We start from the raw sequence: 22,011 nt of genomic DNA, 5'->3' as shown, positions 1-22,011 counted from the left end.
TTACAACATCGGTCTGCATACTCGTAATGACTTTATATGTTTTCACTGGACCAAGAAATATTTTAAATAATTTTCACATCGTTTCATGCATGGCGAGTATCATGATTCAATACATTTCCATAGACTTTAAGCCCCCATCATTACATTCTGTGACCTACAAAACATCTGCATAGCAAATGCTCTTTGTTGGCCAGCCACTAGTGGTGCTTCAAGGCTTGATGGATTCCAATTGCCAGACCTTCCAACCTTTGGCATCAGGTTGAGGCAGACTTCTCTACAGCTCATCTTTTTAAAAGCCGGATTTACCAGATAAACTGCTCCACGTCCGATTGATATCCCGCAGGGCTTGCTTTTCGGAGATGGCTCTCTTGATTTCATCTAGGACTACATTCAGCTCCTTCGACCGTTTGAGGCTTTCCTGTTCTGCTGCATGCAAACGGTCTCTCAGTGCTAGGAACTCTCGCTGATAGATATCCACAACATCACCTGAAACGAGATGAGGAAAAAGTCGCACTGTTGCAAATGGAAGGGAGGTTATTTTGAGGAATAATGGTAAACAATGTACAGTTTTGCTAATTTTTCATATTCTTTCCAGGGAGGAAGGATTTATTTATTTATTTATTTATTTTTATTCATTTGTCCAATACACAATACATATGGAAGAGAATAGACATGAACTAATATATATAAAGATAATATGGAAAAATAGAGGAGAAGATATATGAAAGGAAGAAAAGATATTTGATATATGAGATAAAGGAAAGACAATTGGACAGGGGACGAAAGGCACACTAGTGCACTTATGTACGCCTCTTACTGACCTCTTAGGAACCTGGAGAGGTCAATCGTGGAGAGTCTAAGGGAGAAATGTTGGGGGTTAGGGGTTGACACTATTGAGTCCAGTAATGAGTTCCATGCTTCGACAACTCGATTGTTAAAGTCATATTTTTTACAGTCAAGTTTGGAGCGGTTAATATTAAGTTTGAATCTGTTGCGTGCTCTTGTGTTGATGCGGTTGAAGCTGAAGTAGTCATTGACCGGTAGGACGTTGCAGCATATGATCTTGTGGGCAATACTTAAATCGTGTTTTAGGCACCGTAGTTCTAAGCTTTTTAGACCCAGGATTGTTAGTCTATTTTCGTAGGGTATTCTGTTTTGAGTGGAGGAGTGGAGGAGCAGGAAGGAGCAAAACATCTCCTCCCACCCTAATTTTGAAGGAATAATATTTTGATCCAGACAGAGACATACTAATTAAAGCAGAGGTATTCAAATCTGACAACTTTAAGACTTGTAGACTTCAAACCCCTGAATTCTCCAGCCAGCATAGTTTCTCTGAATTAGAACAATGTGTTTCCAAATCGGATAAATTTTAATAAATATATTAGATTCTAAAAAAAATATCTTATATATGTTATTCTAGTCATGTTTTGTGCTTCTAGGCAGAAGTTCAGATATTGCAGATCATTTTAGAAAGAGCCCACAACAAAGTTATACTGTAGTTAAATGGTTATATACAAACCACATTCCTTTGACAGTCACCTTGACCAGTAAGTTTGCACACAATATATATAATTGCTCTGCCAGAGTACTTATGGGGAAAAACAGAGAAGCACAATTGGATATTGCACTCACTTTATTCATTTGTTTAACTATTAATGGTGCACTGGACCGGTTATTGGTTCATGCACAGTTAGTTGCAACAGGCTAAGTACAGGGAGGAAAATAATAGCATGAACAGCTGAGGAAAAGGATATACCGGTAGTTGAAACTGATTTTGGATTATCTGTGAGCATGCAAATAAATAGATAAATATCTTCACATAAATACAGCAGTATCTAAGCACAAATTGCCCTGTTTATATGAGCTTATGTTAAGTTATATATCAATAACAATATATTGAAGCATGGACAGGTCCGTTGATACTGTATAAAACATTGTACCCTTTCCAGCAAATTTTTAATTTGTCAAAAGAAATATTTCAGAAAATACTAAATGGTAACTAATTCAATATTCCTAATTTCTCTCGTATTAAGTTCAAGAAGAGTGAAGATGTTATTAAGATAATTTTTAATCAAAAGGAAATGGTGCTCAAAATATGACAGATAAAGGGGAAATACTCCATACAGTACTGCAAATATTTTTTTGGCTTTCCTATGATAGGAAATTCATTCTGTAAAAGTCTACCTGTTTTGAGTCGTCAATACAGAGCTATACTTGAAATAAGGATTAACTTCTCAAAAGTGTTCTGAAGTTAAACTAGTTCTCCAATATTCAAGAGAGGATTTCTTTGTGGTGAATTATATTGTAATTATTATTGCTGTAGCACAAGTTTGTTTGAGAGTAATTGTTGGAGAAACACAAAAATAGCCTCTGCCAAAAAAAAACAAAAAACAAACCCTAGAGAGTTTCTTGTTTATTTCCTAAAGTTATGTTACTCTGCGTACAACTTGGGAGTCCAGGATTTTAGCAATGATCAGTTTAAGAAAGGTGGGGGGGGGAACCAACGGACTAAAATAAAATGCTAGACAAAGGTTTTTAATATAAAAAAATGTATACAATAAAAAAACAAGAATCAATCATTTCACCTGCAGTATTCTGTGGTGGTTTAGCTGTGGTTTAAAACACTGGATGTAGAAGGTGTGTTTTCCAGCTATGTATGAAGTGACAGCTGCTTCACAAGCAGGCCAGCATAAATAATTAAAGAAAGATCCAGGACCTCAGACTGCCCTCCATAGCCAGATGATTCACAAGGTAGCACTTGGAGAAAGAAAATCAATGAATGGAATGTGTATTTAATTATTGCTGTAGACTGTTAAGGATACTCCCAACTGTGCTAAATAAAACCATACTATTGATTTAGCCAGAGGAGCATGAGGAGCAAAATCAAATTCACATGATTTTTCAGCAGATGACAGCAGATCAGCTGCAAACCCTCCTAGCTTTGATTTTATGTTTTACAGTCTTCCTTTTAACCTCCATTCCTTCTTTCTTGTCTTAAATTTAGCCACGATTGAAAACCAGATGGCAGTTCTGCCCAGGCACCACTGGCATAGAAAAAGGAAATATACCTCATTCAAAGCATTTATGACCAGGTTAATTCTATATAATGGAGCACAATCAGATACTTGATGGCTTCAGCAAAGCTCAAAGCTTTCATAGCTGGCAAAAAATATTATTAACACATTAGTCCTCCTTATCCAAAGGACTACCCACGCTTCCCTGAAAATAAGACTGGGTCTTATATTAATTTTTGCTCAAGAGACTCATCTGAGCTCATTTTCCATTTAGGTCTTATCTTGTGGGAAATAGGGTACTAAATGTGTTTGGCTGACAGATCTTAACTGGGGCTTATTTTGGGGGTAAGGCTTCTATTACAATCATTCTGAAAAATCATGCTAGGGCTTATGTCCAGGTTGGGTGTTATTTTTCGGGAAATACGGTGGTTTATATATTCATCCATAAATAGAATGGTAAATATAATAATAATTTAATAATAATGGCCTTCTCCGGGTCCCGTCGACTAAACAATGTCGTTTGGCGGGCCCCAGGGGAAGAGCCTTCTCTGTGGCGACCCCGGCCCTCTGGAACCCACTCCCCCCGGAGATTAGAACTGCCCCCACCCTCCCTGTCTTTCGTAAACTACTCAAGACTCATTTATACCGCCAGGCATGGGGGAGTTGAGATAGCTCTTCCCCCTAGGCCATTACAAGTTATGCATGGTATGTTTGTGTGTATGTTTGGTTTTATAATAGGGGTTTTTAGTTTTTTTTAATTATTGGATTGTACATGTTGTGTTTATTATTGTTGTTAGCTGCCCCGAGTCTGCGGAGAGGGGCGGCATACAAATCCAATAAATTATTATTATTATTATTATTATTATTATTATTATTATTATTATATAATAATATAATATTAATAATATTAATATTATTATTATTATTATTAATAATAATAATAATAATAATAATAATAATTTAGATTTGCAGGTAAAATATTTCTAAGATTAAGTGTCCTATTATTTAGTTAGTTATTGTTCCACCTATATTATAACAAAATTGTTCAAAGCTCACAAGAAAACCTAAATATTAAAAAAACAAACATAAAAAGCAGAAGAAAAATACTGTGCTTCAGTTGTGATACACCACAACAAGTTTTTTGCAGGTTCCCACCTCTACCACTAATTCAGTGTCCATTTTAGACTGGAGCTGCTCTTTATGGCCTTTCCGAAGGCTAAAAAGGTGGGGGCCCTGCCAGATTGCTGCATGAAGAGCATTCCCATGCCTATCTCATAGCAACTCTGTCCAGGGCCACACAGAAAGCCTAATGAAAACCTCCACCTAACAAGTACTGTGACAAGAGGGACTGAAGAGGGCATTCTCCCCTTCTCCCAGGTCCTCCTCAGGCAAGGGGAGTTCTCATTCTCATTCCTTCCAGAGACTTGTAAACATTTCATTGTTCCAGAAATGCTTTGCAACTTGAAAGCAGCAAGCTCCCAGCATAAGGAGTGCTATACTACTTGTAATTTTTAAACTATTTTTGTATACTGCTTAGAATCTTAGTCTGAACTATGTACAGAATTATTAGTCTGAAGTTCTGAACTAGTCTGAATTATGTACATTGAGAACATATGCACCGAAGACAAATTTCTTGTATGCCCAATCACACTTGGCCAATAAAGAATTATATTCTGTTCTGTTCTATTCTGAACTATTTTGGAATACTTGGAATAAAAAAGGCATTGAGAAAAATCAGTTCTTCATGAGTACAAAAGAAAGCGGCTCTTCACAATATTAATTAGCTCAAATTAAGTGAAGTCGCAAACTTGATTCACGGGATAAATTTTCCAGTCTTAAAAAATGATACTGCTTTTATTAGAGCAAAACGGTAATATTTACTTGATGAAATTTGCATTTTTGTAAAAAAAAGATAAGACTCTGAAATAAAGCCAAAAATACTATGTTTTCACTTTCAGATCTCATATAAATCCTTGAAAGAGAACAGTAGCACAATCAAGATTATTTAGCAACATTAAAAAGTCTCAATCCCTTTAGAAGATCTATAGCACATAAAGAATGAAAAAGTCACTGATTATATCAGTCATGCTTTGTCTGCCTGTTTCAACATAGAGTTGTATTTTTCATTAAACTGCAAAGCTGAGACAACCTATCAAAAGATTTCCTTTCATAAACTGTAGTAGACACTCATCAAATGTAAAATTCTGCTGGTTTTAAAGGTTTAAGCTGGAAGAGCCAACTCCTGATCTCCTAAATTCTAGTTTATTTTTGTTTGAATGGGTTTCATTGATGAATTGTTACAAAGTTAAAAGGATAAACATAAACAATATAAAAAAACAGATAGAAAAGAAAAAAGTGCTAAAGCTGTAAAGAGCAAAAAAATAGAAAACAAAAAACAAAAGTAAGTAAAGAAGCATCTTCTAATCTTCACAGCAGTTATAAACATATTTTAAACCAGTCATCCTGTTTAAAATTGTAAAATAATGTTTGCTTTGAATGCAGAGCAGATACTAATTAGGTAGCACTGTAATTATAAAAGGTAGAAAAGAACCTGGTTTTTTTCTCTGTTATTGTTCCATGCCACATGGCAAATGAGATGAAAAATTTCTCTTGCTTACTGTAATGCTGGGGACTTATATTCCTGAAATTGTTTTGTACATTCATGTATATAAGCCAGCATTTTCAAAATCTTAGATACATTTTTGGCTAAATTTTTGCAAAGTACACAGTTTACCCTTGAACCAATTACAGTACCTTCTTTTCTAAATTGGCATATTCAAGAATTCCCATTTATTTTGACCAAGGTCTACCATATAAAGTGATTGGACAAAATATGAATTAGCCTTCTATTCATTGGACAACAATTACATTCTTCACTAGTAAGAAAGCAGGGCTAAGGAGAAATTGTTACTATCCTGGGAGCAACAGGAATCGACTTGAACTACTGAATGTTGACGTTTGCAACAAATCACCACAATGCTTAAAACACAGGAAAGTATTTTCCATCTTTTATAGACAATTCTCTCCCCCTCCTTTTTTTGGAAAGAGGTTCACTCAGGCGGGGGTTCCTACTTACTGGCGCTATTGGTGCAATACATGCACAGCTCCCCGCCGCTGGCTTGCACACCCGCGCATCCCAGTGAGATTTTGCTTCTGTGCATGCACAGGAAGCAAAATCTTGCGAGAGGACATTCATGTGAAATTTCGGTGACTTTTTTTGCTTACATGCATGCGCAGAAGCAAAAGAAATTCCAAAATCTCTCTCATGCACATGTCCCCTCCCAAGATCTTGCTTCCTGCACATGCACAGAGGCAAAATCTCGCTGGGATGCGGGCGGAAGCATGCCGGCGATGGGGAGCTGCACACGTAGCTCCAGTTTCGCTACCGGTGCGCAGTGTGGCGCGTACCGATTAGAACCTGATACTGGGTCTACTTGTAAACAAAAGGAATCATATGAGAAATAGAATTATCATTCTAGGTTTCTGAAGTAAGTTGATATTTTACTACAAGGATATGTCACAATCATATTTCTCTAGCAAGGAGGGCTGAGGAATTTATTACAGCACAAGTATTGTTGCATCTGTAATAGCGTATGGGAGAATGACCTTGGGAGACAGGACAAAGTTCATTAAGGTCATTTAAGTAAAGGAAATCCCAGATAAGGAGTGCAGGAGAGTGGGGGCAGCCAAAGGGGGTTGAAGGAGGCCCTGAGTGTCCTGGTGGATGCTGCATACAAGTTGGGGCAGAGGTTGCTGAAAATGCCGCACGAATCCCAGCGACCGATTACCGGTAGGTCCCACAGAACTGGCCTTCTCCGGCTCCCGTCGATGAAACAATGCCATCTGGTGGGACCCAGGGGAAGAGCCTTCTCTGTGGTGGACCCGGCCCTCTGGAATCAGCTCCCACAGGAGATTAGGACTGCCCCCACCCTCCTTGCCTTTCGCAAACTTTTGAAAACTTATCTATGTCAAAAGGCAAGGATCCTTAGCTGCCTTTGACTTTATGGATGGTGTGTTTGGGCTGTATGACTGTTTTAATAGGGGATTTTTAAAGACTGTTTTAACATTGGATTTGTATATGATGTTTTATTATTGTGAGCTGCTTTGAGTCCTTGGAGAGGGGCGGCATACAAATCTAATAAATAATAATAATAATAATAATAATAATAATAATTATTATTATTATTATTATTATTGTTATAAAATGACATGAATCAGGAAGACTGGGGAAGGAGGGTGCAGTGTGTGTGTGTGTGTGTTTGTTTGTGTGTGTGTAAATATAAGGATGTTGCTACTAGTCAAACATTCTTTTTTCTAAGAGCTAATGACTGAGTATTAGCCAACCCTTCTGGGCCTTAAGACACAAAAAAGCGGATAGAAGGGTTTTCTGGAGGGGCTTGAGATATATTTACATATCCTATACATGTCTGACTTTTTTAAGGCATGTTCCTAAGAGTAAGATAAAATTCGATGGAAGTTAGACAGAATATTTTTTTTGCGTCAAGAAATAGGAGCTCACTTTATATCATTACTAAATGTTAATGCCTCTAGCTCCTGTATTCTCCTGGTTAATGTTTTAGTCACCAGTCACCAGGAACACTGTTTTCCTCGTAAGTACTATAACTGGGATCTGCTTGATGACTTGTATAGCAAACCGAGAGTCCATTAGGAAAATAATAATGTACATAACATAAGGGTGAATGTGTAGGGATGTGAGAAGAAGAATTCCTAGGGTACATAATTTAACTAACAGAAAGCTACTCACGGTCATTTCAGAAACTGCACTTGTGCAAAATGCTAAGATCAAATGGGATGGGTATTTTTTTGGTTCAGCCTGGGCAGACTTGCAGTCAATGTTTAGCATGCTGTATGAACCAGGCCATTAATTTAAGCTATAATATGTTTTATTTCTTTTTTTTATACTATATTGCACGAAGATAGGTATGGCATTTTGTTAAGCCACTTTAGCCATTATGAATCCCGAATGCAACTGTAGCTAAATTTGGTGATATAATTTGAACAAATGTGTTATTGAGCAGTATGCAGTACTGTTCTCTAGCACCATAATGTACAACTGGGGTGGTGGTGAAAAAATACGAAATATGTCTAAAATACCCAAAAGAAGAGCATTTTTAAAAGTCAAGTACAATATAAAGAAAGGGTTCTTCAATCACAGTATTAAATACTTCAGGAAAGAGTCCGTACACATAAAGAGATCTGGAGCACCATCAGGCAAAGTATTTTTCAAGTTAGTGAATGAACTGTACCGACTTGAAAACCTACGCATCTGACATTGTTCCAGGTTTTACAGCTTGGCACATTTGCTACTTAGCTTTTAGTGCCTTGAATTTCAAAGCAAACATTGACCAAAATATCTCCAGACACCTGGCTAATATATTACTGAACTGTTTACACAAAAAGATTTGGCAGACTTTGGACCCTGAAGGATGGATCAAGAACTCTGCCCAAGGCCCTTGATCTAAATTCTTCATACCTAATTATTGATCTTTCTTCCTTTCATATATACTTTATTTAAACATATTCAACAGTCCAGGTGAAAACACTGCAGTTGCAATTCCTGGCCTGTTTCAGAAATATTAACCTCAATTTAATAAAACTTTCTAAAATAGTTCCACTACATCATTACACAAAATTTAAAATACATGACAGGGAAAATTCAGTAACTACAACCAGCAAAAACAATAATGAATCAGTCATTATACTTTTCAATTCTGTTGCATGCTCTTTAATGTACACTTTTACAAATTAAAATCTGGTACAGTGATATAACAAAGTTAAAAATAAGGAGTGGACACAGAAGTTGACCCTTGTCTTCCATTTCTTCTTCCAGTTTTTCCTCCATAACAGCAAAATATCAGTATGTATTGCCTATCAATTAACATATTTCTTGAAATATAAGATGCCCCTACCCAAAAAAAGTGAGTGAAAATGTCTGTAAATCTAATGGATTGAGTCACAGTTCCAGGTCACAGTGATGAGGAGAGGGGGTTGGTGTGGCACCGGTGAACAGCCTATCACTGCCACCATCTATCAACACCTATCATCAATACTCCTGCTACCTATTGCCACCATTCGCTGCCTATTGGAGGTTGGATTGGCCTCCTTGAATACTGCAATCAGCTGTCCAGGCAGCTGGAATTGCCACTGCCTATCGCCGTCGCCTATCACCATCACCGCTACCTATCGGCAGTTGGTTCAGCCACCCAGAATACTGCCAATCAGCTGTTCCAGGTGTTGGTGATCACTGCCACTTATTGCGACCTGTTGCTGCCGTTGCCTATTACTTCCACCTATGGCCACCACCTATCAGCAGTTGTTTCAGCCTCCTGGAATACCACCGATCAGTTGTTTCAGGCAGTAGGGATTGCCACCACCTATTACCACCACCTATTGCTACTGCCGCTGTTTGCTGCCACCTATCGGCAGTTGGATCAGCCTCCTGGATTACCATTAATCAGCTGTTCTAGGCAGCGGGGAGTGCTACCTCTTATCACAGCAAACAGTGGCAGTCACAACACGTGGCAGTGGCAATAGGCAGCAATGATCCCCACCACCTGGAACAGCTGATTGGTGGTATTCTGGGAGGCCAATTGAACCATGTATAGGCAGTGGTGAAAGGCAGCAACAGCAACAAACAGCAGCAGCAATAGGCGGTGGTGGCAAGTGGCAGTGATAGGCAGTGGCGAGCAGCAGCAATAGGTGGCAGCAGCAACAGAATAGACCTGGGTCCGATTAGAAAAAAATCCATTGTGGGGACAGCCTCACCTACAGGAAATTTCTTCCGTAGCTTCTAGAGCTTTGGGTTGATTTGTTATAGGGTTTCCTGCCTGTGCTGGGGGTTGGACTAGAAGATCTCCACAGTCCTTTCCAGCTCTGTTATTCTGTATACCGGCAAGCTACAAGGCAACCGAAGATAAATCATATCACTGCAATCCAATCAGAATAGAGCTTGAGAGGAATTGGAAGTCTTCTAGTCTAATCCCCTGATCAAGCAGGAGATCATATATCGTTTCAGACAAGTGACTACCCAGTCTCTTCTTAAAAACCTCCAGTAATGAAGCACTCATGACATCTGAAGGAAAACTGTTCTGCTGCTTAATTGTTCTCAATGTTCAGGATGTTTCTCTTTAATTCCAGGTTGTTCTCTCCTTGATTGTTATCATCCAGTGTTTATTGTCTGGCCTACAGGTGCTTTGGTAAATAAATTGACTTCCTCCTCTTTGTGGCAATTTCTCAGATCCTGGAATTCTTCTATGATGTCCCCCAGTCCTTCTTTTCTAGCCAAACCAAATCCTGCATATGTTTTAGTCTCCAGGCCTTTATTCATCTTAGTTGCTCTTCTTTGCACTTTAAAAAAAGTCTCAACATATTTTTTGTAATATGATGACAAAAACTGGTTGAAGTATTCCAGGTGTGGTCCTACTAAGGCTTGATAAAGTGGTACTAGTATATCATGTGATTTTGATTCTATGTCTCTATTTAAACAATTAAGGATTGTAATAGCTTTTTTGGCTGCTGCCACACACTGCTGATTCATATTTAAGTGGTTGTGCACTAGGATCCAAGGTCCCTGTCGCAGCTATTGCTTTCAAGTCAAGTTTTGCCTAATCTGTATTTGTACCATTGGTTTTTCTTGCCTAAGTAAAATTTTGCTTTTCTACACATTAAATTTCAGGTTGTTGCATTTGGCCCATTGTTCAAATCTGTGAATAGAATAGAATAGAATAGAATTTTATTGGCCAAGTGTGACTGGACACACAAGGAACTTGTCTTGATGCACATGCTCTCAGTTTACATAAAAAGAAAACACCCGTTTGTCAAGAATAATAAGGTACAACACTTAATGATAGTCTGGGTACATACTGTACATACAAGCAATCAAATCATATTAGGAACCAGTCAATATAAATTTTAAGGATGTTTTTGGATCCTGAAATTACCAAGAAGTAGTTTGCCATCTATTTTGTTGAATGCCATGCTGAAGTCTAAGTATACCATCACCACAACATTTTTCTGGTCTACTAATTTAGTTGCAAAAGACAGCCACAGTAAGGCAAATGTAAGAGAAATAATATATGTGGAGTAAATATTATTTACTCTTAAAAGATAACTTCTACTATCTCTCATGCTAGACTTCATTATAACCCTAGTGCCCTCTAGATATCTAAGCCTACAATCCACAAATTCCAGTTCACTGGCCATTCTGACTATAAAGGATATAGTCCAGAACATTTGGAGAATCCATTATTATCTAAGTGATTATAAATTAAGATAATCAATAAGATAAATTTAGTTTGATGATACTAAGAAAATCTTTCCTCTTTGGTTGGGTATCTTGAAACAGCATTATTAGCTCTTCATTAAATGTAAGCAATTCAAAAGATTTTGTTTTCTGGTCTTAATTTGATTAGGGATTAAAACATACTGGGAAGGTACAGATGGACCTAGAAAAAAGCTGGTCAGCAAAATAAAAGAAAGAAGAATAGAGACATAAAAAACTGAATCATTTGCACTATTCAGACTAACCTGCCCTAATTTGATAGCCTCCTGATATATTGAACACAAACACACCCTGTTTTTGCCTTCACTGCTGATTTTAAATAAAAATGATGCATTAGCCTAACTGGTAACAGTATAGGTAAAGCACAAAGCAAGAGAAAGGTTTTAAAAACTAAATAATAATAATAATTAATAATAATAATTTATTAGATTTGTATGCCGCCCCTCTCCGAAGACTGAGACATTAACATTAGAAAAATATTTTTATTAATTAAAAATAATTAGAATAATATTTTTTCTTGGCTCTAAATGCTCTATAAAAATGATAGTAGTACATCTACATCTATGCAGAACTTTACATAGACAGTAGGCTATGGTATCATGGCAATTTATTTATTTCAAAAAAGATAGTGCTCAGCAAGTGACTCACAAAAAGTCTGCAAAAAGGGAACACTGTCTCAAATCAATTGTTATCCTCAGCTGGAGGTGATGGAGAAATCGGAATAAACCATTCCATAAACATGAAAGAGGTGGCATAGATAGAATTCCTAAGACTCTGCAAGTACATGTTACATCAGCTGGAAATAGAATGACATAGTGAAAATAAATGAGCAAACACATCTTTTAAAAAGGTTAGCATATAGGTTCAAATTAAATTAAATTAAATTTTAAAGAAGAAAATATCACAACTTGTGAAATTGTCACAAGTTTAATAGTCTCTCTCCCCAACCTCTCCTAAATACTTGTTAAACTTCAAAGTTACTGAATATTTTTTTTAACTTTTGCAACCCTCTGACATTGTACAGACTACTGTAATATGTTTAGCAGACATCATTTAAAAGAGGATATTTTTCCAGAAAGAAAAACCCCTCTGTCTATGACTATTCTGCAATGGACATTTTCCATTAGCAAGAATGTATTTTTAAAATTCAATCATCCAAAAGAAATGAAATCTTAATTTAGGGACACAAAGTATAGTAAAGCAAACCAATAACATCCTGTACAAGCAAAGAATAATATCAGTGCTTGCCTATTATCGCAAATTATTAAGTTCACATGGGAATCTGTTGGTATATGAAATGTTTGATAATACTAGTTGTGCAAGATATTTGACATTTTTTTACTTGAGCCTTTACAAGTGCATATTAGCAAGTTTTCAAGTAAGTATTTCTTTATCTTAATTACAATCATAACAAAGAGAAATCAAATACTGCTTTGATTTTAGTGTATTTATCTAAAAAGTAAACTTTTTCCCCCAAATAATGTTCCCAAATGGAAGGATTATTTTAGATTAACTGAGAATAATAAGAGGGACAAAAATAGTTTTGTAATATTTACTTTGGTGGGAAAGTACTCTTAAATTCTGCATTTTCTTCCTTTGGATATGGTTTTTAGTGCTACACATATTCTGGTAAACATCTAATGAAACCTGAGGAAATATATAACAACAATATTTATATTTTATTTTGCTTTTTTATTTATAAACTAAGCATCTAGCTTATCAGTGCTGTATGATGTTTACAACAATTTAAAAAAGCAAGCAATACAAAGCTATAGCAATAGCATGGAATGTTTACAATAGCACTGGAGAATGACAAAATAGCCTATAGAACAGTCTTTACTATCAATCTAAAGCTGTGCAAGCAACTTCCAATATTATTGCTCTTTTGGTGTTCAAACAATGCAAAAACCAAAAAGGGACAAAAGCAACAAACAAACCAAAAAACCCAGTCTGAAGTGTTACAATGTATTTTTCTATAATGGAGACTACTATTGTGGAAAAGAATTTACCCAGTAAATTCTGGTTGTTGTAGAGCTGTTAATTAAGTAGAGCAGCTAAAAGCACACCAGTTAAAAGACAATTGTCAATTCTCGTAATACATATTAAATTGACTCTTGTCTTGTCCAATACATCTCTTAGATGTATAATTGCTAGCTTTGTTTGCTTCCTGCCAAAGTAGGCAACTTCAATTTTCCATTAATTTATCTAGAAACATTTCCTGAATTTAAGGCAATGCTATTTGTTTTGCTGGCACCAGATCGATTACAGGATGAACTGTGAGAGGCAGAATGACAAACAATATGGACTGAGGTATTCTTGCCTGACATGCTAGTTATACATTAGCTTACATTTCTGGAATGGTTAGAGTCATAAAGATAGAGAGTAGCCAAGCATCCCAAACATAACTTTGTGAAAACCCCTCCCTTAAAAAGAATAAGGTGGCTATATCCCCATAAAAGTCTTACATAGCAATAGTAATAGTACTTTATATGCTGCTCCATAGTGCTTTACAAGACACTTTGAGCAGTTTATAAATGTCAGCATATTGTCCCCAACAATCTGGGTCCTCATTTTACCAACCTTGAAAGGATGGAAGTCTGAGTCTATCTTGAGCCCAGAGGATCAAACTCCAGATTGTGGGCAGAGAGTCAGACTGTAATACTGCATTCTACAGGCTTTCTATACCAGGGGACTCCTATACTTCCTTCTTATTTGTATACAAGCACACATAGCAGTTCTGCTTGGACCAGAAGTGATATGAAATTATTTTTCCTACACAGAGAACTGGCACAGCTTTTGAAGCAGCATGTGAGCCTTTCAAAGGACACTGGTGTTTTTACAATTCAAGGAAAAATGCTTTGTTTGCACTAACAAACCCTGCAAACCACCTCTATCAAAGGTTTTCCAAATAGTATTTCATCAACTTTTTGATTCCATGATTCCCCAGTCAGCCACATTTCCAACTCAGAGCCATTTTAACTAAAGTTTTTTTTTAAATCTTATACTTAAATGCAACATGAAAGCACCCACAGTTGACTGACTGAAATGTATTTAAAGAGCCACACTTTGAAGGAACTATTTTTAAAATGCATTCCAATAATGTGTACTGGATCAATAAAGTCATCTAAGCTCCCATATGAATAACAATATTAAATTCAGGGGGGAAATAAATTAAGGTATAAGAGTACAGTATACCAGAAATAATCATATTAAATCAGCTATCAACAGGTTTTTTTAAAAAAATCACAGTGATATAAATTAGCATTAGAAGCTTATAAGACAAAATATCTTTCTGAAGTTCTGGAAAAGGAAAAACAAGCTACAGGTAGTCCTCAACTTATGACCACAACTGAGCCCAATTTTTTTTTTTAGTGAGAAATTTGTTAAGTGACTTTTCTCATCACATTTGCTAAGTGAATCAATGCAGTTCTTAAATTAGCAACCCAAGTGTTAAGTAAGTCTGGTTTCCTCATTGACTTTGTTTGTCAGAAGGTCACAAAAGGAGATTGTGTGACCTCGGAACACTGCAAACATCATAAATGTGAGTCAGCTGTCAAGCATCCAATGTAAATCCCATGACCATGGGGATGTTGTAATGGTCATTAGTGTGAAAAATGGTAATGGGTCTCTTTTTTCAGTGATGTTGTAGCTTTGAACTGTCACTAAATGAACTGTTGTAAATTGGGGACTATCTGTATAGAGAATATGACAGAAAGGAAGGCTGAATGATAATTCAGGTAAAAACCAGATTGTTGGTATAAAAAGAGGGAAATGAAAGGAGGGGAATATTTTGACATATTTTATATACTGAATTAAATAAATGTCAGGAACAAGTCACCTATATTCTCCTGCATTAGGAAACAACAAATATTAGTGAAAATGATTAGCAAGCATTAAGAAATAGATAATAAATATATTGCAGTAATTACTCTATTCAAAATCTGTAGTGCTAAGGAATAATAGAAATACTCCTTACCTAAAGACCCTACATCCCATCGGATTAAGCCCCCATGTGAATTACAATGCTGGATAAGATGTCAGGAATCTTCTTTCATAGTTACCTTTGGGTAACTGCATCTCATTTTCATTTAGCAGAGTAATGCCAGTAAAAAGGAGAAAAGTAAATACAGTAATCTGGTATGTGTTGAATAAAGGTAGTTAGGGTTTGGGTTTTCTTTGGGGGAGGAAATTAAAGAGACCTAATTACTTAGACCAGGAATACTTCGGCTTGAGGCATTCGTGCAATTACTCTGAATTGTTCATAAACCTTAATGAGAAGTATCTACATTATAATATCTTCTATTTGCAGTTTACCCATGCTGCCCCACCATTCTTTTGTTTTGTTTTGTTATTGAAAAACTATAAGGGGGAATAGCTGTATTGATTTGACACCCTTGAGAACAGCTTAGCATACATGCTCAGGATTCATGACAGCCTATGTGACAGCCTACACATACAGAAAATAGTTTGTCGGCTATGATTAAATTAACTGCCTTGGAAATGGCCCTGGGTTGGGCTGAGAGGTTGTGATGCTCCTTCAATATACCAAGGTGATTCGACAGGAAAAAAAAAACATATAACCTTTCTCTGGTAGAAAGCTGAAGGGATTGATACTGTAGCCTAGAGGTTAAATCTCTGCCTTACAAGGCAAAGACTGCAAGTTCAAATCTCAGTGAGAGGGTATGGCTAGCTGATGAGGCTAGATCAAGGCCGAAATAGATCTATCCTAGACTCCCTTAACTTTTAAATTCAGCAAAAACATGTGACATACACACACACACACACACACACACACACACACACACAAACATATCAAATTATCCCTCACTGTGTGTGGGGGGGGGGTTAGAACATATACGTAATTTATTTTTAAAGAATGTATATGTTATTTTTTTAAAAAGCAACAACAACAATTTCTAGCTGACCTCAGCCAAACAAAATTTAAGCATTTAGCCCAGATCTAGTTCAGGCTGTTGAAAGAAAAGATTTTTGTTCTCAGAGGCTTATTCTTACAACTAAAAGGAAGAAAAGTCTGCCATATGTTGCCAAGGCATATGACTATTACCTAATACACTATAAGTAATTAAGTGAATAACAGCAGACCAGAGAGCTCCATTACTAGGCCTTATAAATTAGCAAACTTCAGCATTTTAGACAACTTGAACTGTTTCTTTACAAATGTTGTCCCAAGTGTAAGCTTCAGATCTTTTTTGTTTTGTGGATAGCATGAAAGAACTCCTTTAGGAAATAAAATGTGTGCATGAATAAGCCTCTAGTGTAGTTGTAGTGATTCCACAAAGGGCGATGCTAGACTGCCCATTTAGAAAAATGAGCCTCCATCAAACCATGGGAAGTTCACACCAGCACTGTCTGAAATTAGAGGTTTTTCTCTACGCAAGAAATAATTGACTAAACACATCTGAGCCTCTGCAAAATAACTTGGAGTAAAAAAAAATAAAGCACCTTTGTAAACCTACAACCATATAAAAGAAAGCAGAATATATAAGATACTGAGCTGTATATCTGTCAAGGATGTGAGCTTTATTTGCTTCACACATTTAATATTCCGTAAAAATAAATAGGAAGGTAGCTAGAAAACCTCTTGATTACGAACAACTTTGGGAAAAATATTTTTTTAATAATTCCTTCTTCAGTAACTTAATAATTTACTTCTTCAGTAAAAAGGTTTATACCAAAACCACTAATTTATTAATCATTATATATTTTCCTTGATGGTCTTTAATAATAGTTATTACTTTGCTGTGATTTCAATTAACATGTCAAAAATTACTTGATTACATGTTTCTGCGTGATTTCAATTAAAACATCAAGAAATTACTTGATTACATGATTTTTCCCCATGAGCTCAATAACATTTCTTTATATATGACAATTAATATTCTTTACTGTGTATAAAGAAATAACATTCAGATTTAGTGTATTATGTAATTTACAAAATTCTGGTGTTTTGCATGTACTTTAAAAAATCCTTAATTTTTATTTTTCAAATGTTCTTTTATACATTTCTTATTTTTCTTTTTCAATGAAGCTGTGATAATACAAACGAATATACATCTTAAAAAGAATTAAATTAAATTTACTGAATTATAAAACCATATTGAAAAAGCAACACTTTTATGGTAATTGATAAATGTTATAAGAGCATAATTGGATATAGCAATACAATCTAAATGATAATCTATGCAATCAATTAAATATTGAGATACTAAAATAATCAAATCACAAACATTTTATGTTGGTTTAAATCCATATTGTAACTGATTTAAAATCAACATATATCCACAAATCTATACTCCAACATATACAGTTGTAGTGCTTTTTATATGTAGAAATTAAATTTAGCTGGAGCAAAATAATAATCTCGCAATAATTCTAAAACTTGATTAAAATCTCCAGTCAATACTATCTGAACTTCTAACAGAATAGGAAAATGATCAAAACACTTAAGTAAAACATCCATATGACCCTTACAAAAGTCATAATAATTAATAAATGCAGTGTGTTTGACAGAACATTTAATCACCAATATTAAATAATACTGTTCTGCATCACTTATTTCAATGTGTTAATCAAGTAGAAAGTGAAATTACCACTAATATGCATTTGACCTACCCAACTTGTAGATAAATATATTTTTCAATTAAAAAGCTTCTTTTGAAAAAGAAGTTTTGTAAAATGAGCTTCTTTTGAAAAAGAAAAGTTTTGTAAAAAAAAACCTCTTCAGTTTTTAAATCATCCAATATAAGTTGGAAGGCCATTTGAAAGACTTCCTTAGCTAAAAACAATAATTACAAAAGTGTACATTACAACAAAGAAATAGCACTAAAGTGTACATTACAAAAAAAGAAATAGCACTAAAGATAAAATGGAAAAAAAGATAACTTTCTATAATCAGATCATAACTATGTGGCCCATGAATCTTGAAGAGAAGAGAAACGGTGGAAGATGAGAAGGTAGAGGAGATGTCTAGAGCAAAAGTGGATTCCTCCCAGTTCGGACTGCGGTAGTAACGATGGTCTGGGTTGCTAGAACCGGCAGCTATCCAGGCCTGCCACGCCCCCAAATTGTCTCTCTCAGTGGCCCTATGGGCACCACTATTCTGCAATACCAAGCTGGTATTTTAGCACTGCATGTGTGTGACAGGGGTGCCCGCACAGTACATAAATGAGTGAACTGGCAACAAAGAAAACAAGAACCCAACTCTGGTCTAGAGTGTTCCTGGAGGAAGCTAAAAAGGTAATTTAACAATACATGGGTAAAAACCCACTACTAAGGACTTCCTTGTGGCCATAATACCAGTAAAAAAGTCTAAAACTAAGCATGCACTATGGAACAAAATTCAGCATGATTATCTTATTATATTTAATCCAATATCTTAGCTGGAAAACACAGTTCTAATGACACATTTTCTTTTATATCCCATCATTACTCTTAAAGCACTTACATGAAAGCAAACTTCACAATAAAAACTTAGCTCTATCTCTTAATATCTACCATAACTTACGTAAGAGACTTCAACATAAATATGGTACTAAGCTTTATGAAAAGTAATAGAAATAATTTTTGGTTTAGTTCAGCATGATTTTAAATTTCATTCTTTGAATGAAAATAGAAAGCTTTCTCTTGTCATCACGTCATATAGTTCTTAAAACACTGCAAGCAGTTTAATATATATAATCCTGTGGCTTTTAAAGCTGCACAAAGCATTTTAAATTACTCCTTTGGATAGATTCTTCAAATCACATTAGCAAAACTGATTTAAACCATGAATCAAACCAATTATCTTTGGAACAATTTGTTGATTTTGATGTGCACACAAATATATCTTACTGCATGACTGAAATTAATTTAAACAACTTGGAATACATTCTACTTGAATCAGCTTCGCTCTTGGAATCATATGGCAATTTTGAATTAAATCAACATTTTAATTGTTCAGGAAATATTGGTTTTAACTTATCAAGCCCTTTATGGCTTGGCATTCATACAGGACCACATTATTTTGACTACTGTTTTTTTGGAGTATAAGACGCAACATTTTATTCCCTAAAGGAGGCTGAAAATTCAGGTGCATCTTATTCTCTGAATTGAGCTTTTTTCGAAGCAAGCTCTTTCATTGTTACTCTTTGTGAAGAATGTTTTCCAAGCCCTAAGTCTTTGCATGTTTTTTCCCCATTGCTCTACTTGCTCTGAGTGTTTCTTTCCAACCCTAACCAGGTACTAATGATTTTTCCCAGCTTTTACTGGTTTGCCAGCTCTTTTATTGTTACTCTGTCTGAATAAGGTTTTTTTAAAGCCCTAACCAGGGGATAAAATTGTTGTGGTTAGCTCTGGCCCAGCTCCTGCCCCAAGGAATGTGCAGGTGGATGTGGGGAAAACATCCACATGCCACAGGCCTGTTTTGCTCCCGATGGAATCTGCCGACGAAGCCTCCTCTGACCAAGGAAGCGTGAGTGACAGGGAAGAGGGGAGTTTGGCAGACAGCCCAGGAGGAGATCAATCATCTGTATCATCCCTGGATTCTGAACAAGAATTAATGACACATCCACGCATGCGTAGAGTGATGCATAGGAGACAACAACTGAAGGATTATTACAAGAGAAAATGAGGCCACCTGTGGTTGGGTGGGGCTGCTGTAATTAGTGCTACAGATAAAAGTGCAGCTTGGTGTTTTAGCCTCATGGCAGTTTATCTTATTAATTGTTTCATCAAGATCGTGGTTTTTGTGCTGTTCAAGATTGTGTGTGGACTCTCTGGACTTTAGAATTGGACTCAATTTCCCAGTTATTGGGTGAGCAATTGGATTGCATTTAACCTGTGCCTTGTGTGTACCAGAAAATCCCTTTGACATTTAAAAAGGGAGCTTTTTCTGTTTATAAAAACTTTTGGGTTTTCCTTTTATCGTGTGGTGTGTGTCTTCCTAGACTAATTACTCTGTAATTACGGGCAGTTGAAACACATCGGCAGAACATAAAATAATGTGCTGAAGCTGACCAGACTAAGGATGCTAGCCAAATGAATATCTGGTAAACAGATTCTTTTCACTATTTTCCTCCCCCAAAACTAAAGTGCATCTTATACTCCGGTGTGTATTATAACCCGAAAAATATGAGAATGCTGGTTGTCCTCCATTTTTAGAAGGGGAGCATGAGTGAAAGAGAGTGGGGAGAGCAGAAAATATGAATTGCAGTGACAAGCCTAGGCCTGTGGAATAACTTCCAATTGGAACACAGCACTTTCATAGAGGGTTGATTCTATGTATTGTTTCAATATTTTTTGAAAATACATTTAAGATTTTATTGTAATTAGTGGATTTTATTTTTTATTAAGGTCCATCGAAAGTCATTTTCTGATAATCTGATAAATAAATAAACACAATGGAAAATCAGAATTACAATCTGACTGAGTAACTCTGTACTGTAAAAAGATGACCTAAATTTCATAGTCAAGATCTAAAGACTTATTGAGCACTGCTTGTCACAAAAACCTTAGAAACATAGAAGAAGTCTGATTCCAACTACCTTGTTATGCTTTATGTAGGCAGTATTGTGGATTCATGCAACATTGGCATTAATCACAGGAGGAAAGACTTCTTTATCAAATAAGCTTCCAAGAGCAATTCAAGATACTGATTATCATCTTTAAAGTCCTTCATAGCTTGGAATCTTGAGGCTGTTTGCAGATCTTTTCTCAGTTGATTCCACCTGTCTGTTCCAGTTAAGCAGAATGGGCATGTTTTGGGTCCCATTGTCTACGGCAGTGGTCTCCAACCTTGGCAATTTTAAGACTTGTGGACTTCAACTCCCAGAATTACTCAGCCAACAAAGCTTTTTTTCTACCGTAGTGCCCGCCTTATGGATCAGCTGTCCCCAACCCTGTTAACGTTTTGGAAGTCCTCAAAGACCTGGCTCTGAGGCCCAGAGTATGTGCAGACACTGGTTTCATTATAATAAAAATGATTAAAACAACCAATTTAAATTAAAATAAAAACAATAGAAAATTAATTTTAAAAATGGCAGGAAAACATATAAATGATGCATTTCATTAGCTATCATAAAATTATCTAAAAAGCTGCACTCTACCATGGGATCCTCAAGCTTTGTTTTAAGGGTATTTTATTCTCAGCTTAATATTGGTATTCGTTTGTCGAAAAGTCGGCCAGATATTCAGACTTCATTTGGCATTTTTGACTACCTATTGAATTCTACCTAAGGACTTGGGAAAGTCTGATGCAGATAGTGTTAGAGATATTGTTGGAGGATGTAAGCTATTCTGAATAAAGCTGCCTTTTACAATTGACTGAGGGTGAATTTGTCAATCACAATGGAGTTCGAGTGGTGTTCCAGTTGTTTTGGGATTGCATCCAAGGTGCTAATTATTATTGGTGCTACCCAGAGTCATTTGCTGCGATGGGGGATTATATAAATTAATTAAAATTATCTGTGGCCCTCCAAAATTTGCCTCTAGTTTAATATGACAGGAGCAAATGATTTGTACCCTATGACAATCATTAAGTGTTGTACCTCAGGATTCCTGACAAATGTATCTTTTCTTTTGTGTACACTGAGAGCATATGCACCAATGACAAGTTCTTTGTGTGTCCAATCACACTTAACCAATAAAGATTTCTATTCTATCTATAAATCCATATATGTAAACTTGGATGTATTTATT

At 36.0% G+C, this 22,011-nt stretch overlaps 1 protein-coding gene across 4 annotated transcripts in view; it reads right to left on the bottom strand.

Moving 5' to 3' along the window:
* MGAT4B (alpha-1,3-mannosyl-glycoprotein 4-beta-N-acetylglucosaminyltransferase B) overlaps positions 1-22,011 on the bottom strand; it is a 134,455-nt gene that overhangs the window by 59,781 nt on the left and 52,663 nt on the right. For 2 of the 4 annotated variants that reach the window (XM_070739100.1, XM_070739098.1), the window contains exons 2-3: positions 12,873-12,963; positions 307-486 (exon numbers count right to left, since the gene is read on the bottom strand). In XM_070739100.1, coding sequence (XP_070595201.1) covers positions 307-486; positions 12,873-12,963 — 271 coding nt within the window. The remainder of the gene's footprint in view (positions 1-306; positions 487-12,872; positions 12,964-22,011) is intronic. The other 2 variants (XR_011558010.1, XM_070739099.1) reach the window with 1 other exon arrangement.

The sequence above is a fragment of the Erythrolamprus reginae genome, chromosome 2 (genome assembly GCF_031021105.1).
Source record: "Erythrolamprus reginae isolate rEryReg1 chromosome 2, rEryReg1.hap1, whole genome shotgun sequence".
NCBI lineage: Eukaryota > Metazoa > Chordata > Lepidosauria > Squamata > Dipsadidae > Erythrolamprus > Erythrolamprus reginae.
The sequence above is the reverse complement of the archived record's forward strand: the minus strand, read 5'-3'. Positions and strand labels throughout refer to the sequence as shown.